Below are 10,423 nucleotides of genomic sequence, written 5' to 3'. Positions count from 1 at the left end.
GTTCATTCTTGAGCCGGTCATGCAGGGGTGCTGGAACTCTTCGTGGAGCATGTACCACTGGCTGAGCATCCTCCTTTAGCTGGATCTTGTAAGTGAATGGTAGAACTCCAAATCCTTTAAACACATCCTGGAAATTATTCACTACAGAATCCACCGAGTCATCTGGTCTGCTTATGGCACAGTTTATACGGTAGACTCTCTTGACCAGTTCTAAGTCCTCACAAGCTTTGTCACCCAGTAGTGAATCAAGTCCTTCAGCCACAACAGAAAACATGAGATGATGCACTTTGCCTTTGACTGTCACTTTAAGTCTGCATACACCTAAGCTATCTATTTTCTGTCCATTATAGTCCTTCAGTAGTACTGACTTTTTCTGTATTTTGGGCTTTTCTTTCATATTGTTAATGTCACTCATACTGATTAAGTTTGCTTTTGCCCCAGTGTCTAGTTTCAATGTAACTAATGCTCCATTTACCTGCAGTGGGATCATCCATTTGTCCTCTTTTACTGCATTGACGTTATGTTCAGCATTGTTTATTCCTGAGGGCTGCACATTTTCTGTATCCTTTTCTATATTGTCACATGACACCATTCCTACAAAAAATGTCTCACTTAAATCAGTGTCCTCAATCACATTAACTCGGACTTGTTGCCCTTTCTTTGTTTTTACTTTTGAAAAGCATTGTTTGGCAAAGTGATTCTTTCCATGACATTTTGTGCACATTTTCCCAAACGCTGCACATTGTTTTAACTGGTGTTTGTAACCACAGCGTTTACAATTAAAAATTCCTTCCTCCGATTGCTTTTCACTTCTGTTCTGCCCATGTTTCTTCCCCTTGTAGGACACAGCACCGACAGCAGCACTTACTGCAATCGCATCATCATTGATTTCACTGAAAGTCTTGGCATGCTTTTGAGCTAGCTCGCTAGCTTGGCATATTTTCAGAGCAATTTCCAATGTCAGTTCGGTTTCTCTCAACAGACGTTCCCTGACTTATTTTTATCATGAATACCAAACACAATCTGGTCACGAATCATGGATGCTTTCAGCTCAGAGAAATTACATGTCTGTGCTTTCAGTTTCAGATCAGTCAAAAAGCTATCAAAAGTCTCATTTTGCTGCTGTGTCCGAGAACGGAAGTTGTACCTCTCATAGGTTTCATTCTCTTTGGGAGAACAATGTGTATAAAACTTCTTTAGCGCATCGTCTAATTTTTCTCTGTTCTCCTCTGGATTAAATACAAATGTATTAAATACCTCTATCGCCTGCGGGCCTGCAACCGTGAGCAGGTACGCCATTTTCCTTGTGCCTGGCTTCGTACCGTACCCGATGGCAGCAATGTGGAGTTCGAATTGTTGTTTAAAAGTCTGCCAATTGTAGTCGACATTTCCTGTGAGTTTCAAACGCTCTGGTGGCTTCAAATTCTCCATGTCGCGTTGCACAATATTCAGCAGATCTTACCAATCCTGGTACCATGTTATGTTCATTAATAACTGGTCGTTTTTATTAAGAACAGCTTGCTTTTGCTCGACACTTTATTGAGCACATGTGGACTAGGTACAGTATCTGTACAGGCCTCCATCTTGACTGCTGCCTTGTGGGTAGCCTAGTGCATCGTGGGTTGCCCACTCTTATATACAGACAGCACCACCTAGAGTACCATTCCAGAATGACAGGTTACTGATCATTACAAAAACCTCCAGAACAGAGAAGAGTGAATTACATAAACCATACAACACAGAAATAGGATGTTTGGCCCAACTCTCTTCCGCAAACAGCAGTTGATGCTCGGTCAAGTGTTAATTTTAAATCTGAGATTAATAGATTTTTGTTAACCAAAGGTATTAAGGGATATGGGGCAAAGGCGGGTATATGGAGTGAGGTCACAGATCAGCCATGATCTCAATGAATGGAGGAACATGTTCGAGGGGCTCAATGGCCGCCTCCTGTTCCTATCCAGCTCATGTTTATTCTCTACACAAGCAGTGGTCCTAATCCCATGTGGCTGCCCTGTTCCTATACCATGGCATCTAATCTCGTTTAGGTACATCATTGGAGAGAGGTTCAGTTGTAACTACAGTGGTGTTTGAACTTGGTTCCCACCAGCAGTAAAAGTGAAGGTGGTCTCCCCAGAGTGTCAGAACAATCATGGGTGTGCAAGACACGTGACGCATCAATCGGCTGAGCCATTACAAATGTCCAAAGAGCTTTCATTTCCCTTGTGGTGTGGAAAACCAATGTATTTTCCAGTTTAACTCCTAGAAACAGTCCAGCCAACATTTTAATGGGCCAGAAATTCGTGAACGGGGCTTGCCGCGCGTGCAAGCCCCGTATATGCACTTAACCGACGCTCCTGCCGATCACCTCCAGGGACGCCTGGAATTGTTGTTTCAAAAAGAAGAATCCCGGGCAGCGTATGATGTCACGCCGCCCAGGAATGCAGCCAGCGCGAAGCCTGGAGCGTGCAGTGCAAGTGAGACACGCCCCTTAAGGTCTCACTGTAGTAGGACACGCCCCCAATCTCTCCAAGCAGCTGCAGAGGACTTTGTAGTTACACAGCTGCAGGGAAAGTAAGTTATCTGCTATTTTATGAATGTTTTGTGAACTTTTATAAAATTTTAAAAACGTTTACATTATTTTGAAGAGTCTGAAGTAGTTTTAAACAGAATTAAAGCAATTTAAAGACTTTTAAAAGCCCTAAAAGAATTTTTTGAATTCCATGTATTTATATAGCAATGTCGTCGTCATACATGTCTTCACACTGTTCCCTTTGGGGAACTGTATGAAGTGGTGAAAGGATTTATGGCCATGATTAACGCTCATTCCGTGACCGTAACCATCTTTGAACCAGCCATTAGGGCGGTTAGTCCGATGACGGGAGGGTTTTACGGGCTCCCACAAGCTATACAAGGAGGGGGGGCCACCCACACCCACGGACGCAAATATCCCACTGGATGTCAACCCAGAATTTAGAGCCGGAGCTCCGACTCCACTTGCCGGGACTGTCTGGAGCGGGGTTCTGAAACCCTACCCTGATCTGGCCCAGCGGCGGGGATCCTACCGCTATGCCAAAGGCCCAATCCGATTAGCAACGTGAAATGGCTGGAATGAGCACAATTCACGGCATTAAAAGAACTCACAATTGAACTGATGATGACCTCAGCAATCTCCTCAAGGAGGTGGAGGTGCAGCGCCTGCTCATCATTGGTAATGAGAAGTCAAAGGCGCCGCAAAAAGGGCAGATGATAGCTTGGTCTTTCAAGTGGCAGCATAGGGCTCCAGTCACGGGGAGGGAAAAGGCGCAGGAAACGTATGGGTGTCACCTTTTGTGCGGAGTGGGCCTTTTGCGTAGCAGTAAGCATCCCCGCCGCTGGGCCAGAAGGAGTAGGGTTTCGAACCCCACTCCAGACAGTCCCGGCAAGTGGAGTCGGAGCTCCAACTATAAATTCTGGGTGGACATCCAGCGGGATACTTGCGTCCGTGGGTGTGGGTGGCCCCCCCCCCTCAGATGGGTTGTGGGAGCCCGTAAAACCCTCACGCCATAGGACTAACCACCCTAATGGCTGGTTCAAAGATGGTTACGGTCACGGAATGAGCGTTAATCACGGCCATAAATCCTTCCACCACTTCATACAGTTCCCGAAAGGGAACAGTGTGAGGATATGTACGACGATGACCTCTTGCGCAATGCACCTCCTTGGACCCTCAGTCGCAGATGCGAGGGGGCAAATCGTGCAATTGTTAAATTTTTCATTTTTTTTTACATGTAAATGTTGGCCCAGTAATTCCCTTCCAAATGCGCGAGTACGGTCGGGGTATTAACGCGTCTGGCCGGAGGAAATGCCGGTTTTCAGCATGCACAGCGCATGCGGGGAAAACCGGCATTTCCTGTCCTCTGAACGAAGGGGTTCAGAGGCAAAACGCGTGCGCAGTAAAATTCGCCGCTTTCATTCATGATTTCAGTGAGGTCAAGTCCTTACAACTTACACATGAAAAAAGCATGGGTACAGTTGCTCCAGAGGCTGCGGAGGAAGATATTTCTTATCGTGGAGCTTCTGAAAGTATGTATGTCTGTATATATTCCTTTGCGTGTTATGTATATATTCCTTTAGTTATGTGTATGAATGTATTATTTAATTATGACTTTCAGAGAAAGTAACTTATTGGAAAATCATAATTAAAAACATACATTCATACACATTAGTAAAGGAATATAAAACATACAAACATATACGTAAAGGAATATATGCGGACATACATACATAATTACTTATTACTGATGAAAAGTTTCTTTCTTAAAAGTGCTGGAAATGTTACATTACTCATTTTAGAACACTCATTTTCACATTCCATTCACACAGCCACAATTGCTCCTTCGACCTGCCGTTCTGAAAACCCCGTTTAAAAAAAAAAATTTAAACTTTAAAACTTACTTAAAATTTCTTAAAATAACTTCCCTCCCTTTCCCAAACAAAAATATTGCCTTTCAGAAGCTCCACGATAAAATATATCTTCCTCCGCAGCCTTGGAACAACTTTACACCTGCTTTTTTCAAGTGTAACTTGGAAGGACTTCGCCTCACTGAATCCATGAATGAAATCTACGAAGTTCACTGCGCACGCGCTGTGCCTATGAACCCCTTCGTTCCGAGGTCTGGAATTGCCGGCGTTCCCCGCATGCGCTGTTCATGCTGAACGCCGGCATTTCCAACGGCCAGATGCGTGAGTACCCCGACCGTACTCACGCCTTTGGTCACGAATTTCTGGCCCATTATGAATCAGTCTATCCATGTATACTCACTCAGTGCTGGAGAGAATATTTAAAGGGCCCTTGTGGCTTGGTATTTTCAAATGGAGTTCATTCATTCCCTTTAGATGAACTGTTTTTGAACAGCTTTAATGGATGTTTAATTTGTGGATTCTTCAGGAACACTCAGAAATCACCGCACACTTTGTGGGTTAAGGGCAGTCTTTTGGAACAGTTGTGGCCATTAGCGATATACCGAATGAATTAGCGAAAATAATCTAGCTACTATTTGATCAGAATTAGTTAGTGGATCCCTACTGTCTTGTTTTGCACAAAAATAATAAATTGCAGGACAACGGATTATTACAATTTAAACTTTTAATGAAGCATCAAGTCTGTAAGCTTTCTCAATCAATACAGCACCGTGTGGACAAGATGGAGTTCGGACCCCTGGATCTTCTAAACAATAGCAGTCCTTACAGATGCCTGCAGGCCAATGACAACGCAACATGTGATCACGTGAATACAATAGGTATTGCTTCGATGCTTGCGGGCCAATGATAATTCAGTATGCAAATGTTACACCTGCAACAATGCTGCTGCAATAGAAAGTAAGTTAGTTTTTGGTAGAAAAATCATTGGCTTGAATAGGATTGATATGATTGTGGCAGAGAGCACATAGGGACAGTAACACAATTCACTATGTATAGGCAATGTTATCGCTCCACGTTATGTACGGAACTTGGTTGGGTTATCGGAGCAGGGTCCCTTTAAGAGTCGTCGATTGTGTGTCGATGTCATAGCCCTGCGACGAGGCCGAGTCCCTCAGTCCATGCGGAGAGTTAATAAAGCTAACGTGTTTTTCTTTGCTGCTATGAAAGTCTCGCACTCTATTTCCAGTGACTCCTACATGATTACTGATTTAGCTTCACTTTACCCAACACCAACAAACTCCCCGTAGGACACACTACTGCTCGATTCAGACTAGTGCTTTACTTAATCCCAGACATCAAGTATTGCCGTCGGTGGGGCTAGAAAAAGAAAGTAACCTGGGAAAGAAAATGATAAACAGAAATGATCCTGCCCAAATGGAAGTTTCTAAGATGGCCAACGCTGTACTGTGTACACATGTCACACAGCTTTGGCAATCTAGTGCGTGACTTGTGCCATCAGTCAAATGTAAAGACAGCTCAATAGCAGATCATTCCCCCACCTTTACAGGTAAAAGTCTGAAGCAAGACACCAGGCATGTACTCTCCCTTCTCCTGACTGAAGAGTCACTACTGTCAGCACTAATTCAACCCCCTTCACCCTTGCCCATTTCTTTGTTTTAAACCACCACAGCTTAATGACTGTTTGCTGGCAGATGTTATAAAAAACCCTTTTCAGCAGGAACTGTTACCGAGAGCTCAGAAAACCATTAGAATCCTCTCCAGTGATGATTTGAAGATGTGGGCACAGCCATCCTGGGAGTGACTTCTGTATTTTGAACTTGGATCATATTACACAGCTGTGTATTGTGCAGTGGGATCTTAACCAGATCAGCTATTTAATTAAACAAAGACAAACCAGTTCAATGATGAATAACCTTTATTTCCATGTACTGTGAGTTAGATGAGAAAACTGGGAAATAATGACAACCAAAGTATTCACCACCAGAAGTTGGTCACACTTCATTTCCAACCTGTATAGAACTAATGGTTCAAGAATCCCATTCAACTCAGGCTGTGCTGGTCAAACAGGTACTCTCCCATGCCATTCTCAGGGGCTCCCAGTCTCTTCAAGTTGGTGATGTGATCTCCAAGCTTCTTGATCATCTTCACTTGCTCATCCAAGTAGTGGGTCTCCAGGAAGTCACACAACTGAAAGTGAAAAACAAAGCACAATTAGCTCAGAGGAGACATCATCAAAGGCCTTCTGAGCTTCACCGCCCATGGAGATGGTCCTTTATCTTCTACTGGATGGGGTAACTGGTACAAGTGCTGCAGAGAAATAGGTGGATTGGACGTCAGATTAGATTTACTCCAGGAGTAATGCATTTACCAATTTAAAATTGGAAAGCAGAACCCCCTTCAGTTACAACTTATCCTTTGGTGTCCCAATTTCAATCTGCTTTATGCACTGGCCTCATCTCAGTGAGATCCTGATGTTGAAGTCTTTTGTGAAAGATCATCAGAAACCTATTGGGCATGGAGATATTGCTAAAGATCAGTGATCAGATTAAGCTCCCCAGATAGCCTTCAACTCACCCAAAACATGGCAAGTGTCAGCCATGGCTTACTGGTACCACTGCCAGTCAGAAGGCCCTGGGTTGTCCCATTTCAGAGAATTGAGTGAAAACCAACACTTCACTGCAGTACTGAGGGAGAGCTGCAATGTCAGAGGTATTGTCTTTTGGATAAAACAGTACACAAGGTCTTGTCTGCCCACATGGTACTATTTCAAAGAAAACAAACTGGAATGTCAGTGTCCTGGCCAATATTTATCACTAACCAACTTAATAAAACAGACTATCTGGTGATTTCTCTCATTTCTGCAGCAGGATCTTGGTGTGCAGATTGACTGCCATGTTGCAAACATTACAATAATGACACTTCAAGAAGTACTGAATTGGCTGTAGTGTTTTTGGACACCGACGACAAGGAAGGCACTGTAGATATGCAAATCTTTCTTTAAATGAGACATTAGGAACTTACACGAGGGTCAGTGTTCCCAGTGGAGAGTTGGTGTAGATCCAACAGACTCTGGTTGACATCCTTCTCCAGCTGCAGAGCTCTCTGCATCACCACTAGGCCATTGCTCCACTCATCCTGCTCTGGTTTCTGAGAGTTTGTAGGGGTGGGGTATAGAGTAACATTGGAAGAAATTAGTTAACAGACTTGAACATTTCAGGAGTTAGTCAGATCACAACTCAATGTCATTCTTGATATTCTAAGCCAGGATTTTAACCAGACAGTTCATCAAGAATTCTCTTTGGAATGAGTTATTTGACTTGAAATCACAGCACTATAGGCTCTAAAGTGAGATCACCTAAAATGGAGCACAATATTCCAAATGAGGTCTATCTAGCAGTAATTGCAGTAACACTTCCTTGCTTTCTATTCTATGCCAGAACATGAAGCCCACCTTTCAATCAGCCTTTTGTCTCTGCAAGCTAGCTTCTAAATGACATCTGTACTGGGACACACCCCAAATCCCTACACTCTTACATCTGATGTGAACATCAACCACTTCCTTCCAGTCAACCCCCTAGCCAGTCTCCAATTTTGCCCTGGAGCTCACTATAGACCCTAGCTCAGCAGATCACTATTTGCACATTTAGATCATATGCACTAGTCACCATCCAGTGGTCTATTTTATACCAACTGCCTCCTACTCCACCCAGTTTTATTGGGGTCACAAGGTTGCTTCTAATGCACTTCCAATTTCTGCCAGCAATCTCCTGCCTTCTGAAAATCCATGCATACAACAATCATTGAGCCTCCTCTTGGAACAACTTCCATGACTCAGATAATCTAGTATGAGGTAACTAGCCTACTTTTCACAAAACCATGGCAATTCTTCAAAGTTTGCTGAATCTAACCTTGACATCCTCCAGGACAACACGCCCCCCACGCATATTCTGGAATTTCAGCAGTTTCTCAGCATGCTCACGTTCCTCATGTGACTGCTCCTTGAAGAACTCGGCAAAGTGACGCAGGGCAACATCATCCCGGTCAAAGTAATACGACTGCAGGTAGAGAGAAAAATGGAAAAGAGACAATTGAAATCTAGATCTGATCCATGGCCAACTCAAATGGTAGCAACACCAATACTTTCCAAATCCTTTTTGAATATGTTGGAAGCTCCTCATTGAAGTAGCTCAACAGAATAGGAGGTTATGTTACTAGAATATATTAGCGAGCTTTAATGCTTTTTGGAATAAAGCTCTCAACTACACTTGGTCAAAATATCTGTGGTATCTTCTTTTGTTCCCAGATGAAAGTCTAAAAGCAGAGAAGGAAAAGAGCCAAATCTTTAAAATTAAATAGTTTAACACCATCCTCAGGTGAGAAAGACTAACAGGATTCACTCAATTAGAGGGGGATAAAAACTGGCCAGAACCAGCCAATGTTTCACTAACTAGTCACCCAATTCAATCTAATTGTTGCCATCCAAGTTGGAAGTTGACTAGTTTTAGTGAATCTTCAAGATGAACCCTCCATTACAAACTTGATGAAACCCTGGAGTTAGTTTCAAATATAAACACATCAGAATAGGACAGAGCTATTACAGAGCAGGAAAGAGTCCTTCTGCAAGATCACTGTCTTAAGAGCATTCACTGGATTAAGACTGGGGAGGGCTATAGAGAGACCCTCTAAAGCCCATTCATTGACCTAGAGAAATTCTACCTGCTTAGAATAAAATAACAGCCTTAATTTTGAAATAGGACCCCAAAAATACAAAACTCACCATGGAGAGATAAACATAGGAGGAATAGAGCTCCATGTTGATCTGCTTGTTGACAGCATCCTCACAGTCCTTGTGATAGTTCTGACGCACTTGGGAGGCCATCTTAACTCTTCCTGTTGCAAAGCACTGAGCTCAAACTCCACTGTAGTAACAACCTAACCTCTACCCTCACAAGCTCCTGCATTTCAACAGGGTCTGGCATGATCAATGATGATTGACAATCCCTGTGAGCCAGTCAGGATCTTCCATCAATCCAGGCACCAATTAACAAAGGAGAGGGGGCGGTGTGTGATACCCAGAGCCAATCAGAGCTTTGGAATACAGAGGTTTGGATGATTATTCTGTGATGTCATTGCTGTTGGTTTCTTTGACTTTCCTCAAACTGAATTTGAAAGCGTCTCTGTTCTCAGAATCAGAGTTTCACAACATATCTCAAAGAGCTCGATGAAATTCCACCCTACAGATGGTGTCGAGCACAGCCGGCTCTAAGTTAACCCGTCTCTCGGAGAATTGATGGGCATCTCGGTGGCTCCAGAATGAGTCCGTGATACCAAGGTTCACAATGTTGACCACAATAGATTGAAAGAGACTGACCTACACCAGTCAGTCTGCAGTGGATCTGCAAAGCAGCCCACAACGAGTTGGGGAAATGGAAAGTGGATCAGTGGGGAGCTTCAGACAGAATCTGTTGCTCCGTCACTGTAAAGTGCGATGTGGACTTTTATCCCCATGAAATTTAAGAGCTGTAAAGTCCTGTGGTTAGTTTGCACTGTTTCCTCATCTCCTGCAAACCCCGGGTCTGTTTTGAGGAATGGTTTTATACCAGAAAGGTCAAGTGTCTCGTGTTTTCTCGACCGATGCTGCCTGACCTGCTGAGTGTCTCCAGCGTTTTCTGTTTTTCTTTGAGATTTCCAGTATCATAGAGTCATAGAGTAATACAGCACGGATAGAGGCCCTCGGCCCATCGTGTCCGCGCCGGCCATCAAGCCCTGTCTAATCTAATCCCATATTCCAGCATTTGTTCCGTAGCCTTGTATGCTATGGCATTTCAAGTGCTCATCCAAATGCTTCTTAAATGTTGTGAGGGTTTCTGCCTCCACAACCCTTTCAGGCAGTGAGTTCCAGACTCCAACCACCCTCTGGGTGAAAAAGTTCTTTCTCAAATCCCCTCTAAACCTCCCGCCCTTTACCTTGAATCTATGCCCCCTAGTTATTGACCCCTCT

General features: G+C 43.6%; 1 protein-coding gene across 1 annotated transcript; it reads right to left on the bottom strand.

Moving 5' to 3' along the window:
- Window positions 1-6,332: 6,332 nt before the first annotated feature.
- LOC147081214 (ferritin heavy chain B-like) lies at window positions 6,333-9,329 on the bottom strand. Its single transcript, XM_085980898.1, has 4 exons — window positions 9,200-9,329; window positions 8,331-8,477; window positions 7,444-7,569; window positions 6,333-6,609 (listed from the first exon to the last, which is right to left on the bottom strand). Exons 1-4 carry the CDS (start codon window positions 9,299-9,301, stop codon window positions 6,463-6,465), a joined length of 522 nt encoding a protein of 173 aa, XP_085837024.1. The 5' UTR covers window positions 9,302-9,329; the 3' UTR covers window positions 6,333-6,462.
- Between the last annotated feature and the right edge of the window lie 1,094 nt (window positions 9,330-10,423).

Source organism: Somniosus microcephalus, unplaced genomic scaffold (assembly GCF_052327205.1).
Source record: "Somniosus microcephalus isolate GS21.2 unplaced genomic scaffold, FLI_Smic_1.0 scaffold672, whole genome shotgun sequence".
NCBI classification, from domain to species: Eukaryota; Metazoa; Chordata; class Chondrichthyes; order Squaliformes; family Somniosidae; genus Somniosus; species Somniosus microcephalus.
Note: the sequence above shows the minus strand (reverse complement) of the source record. Positions and strands in the feature narration are given on the sequence as shown.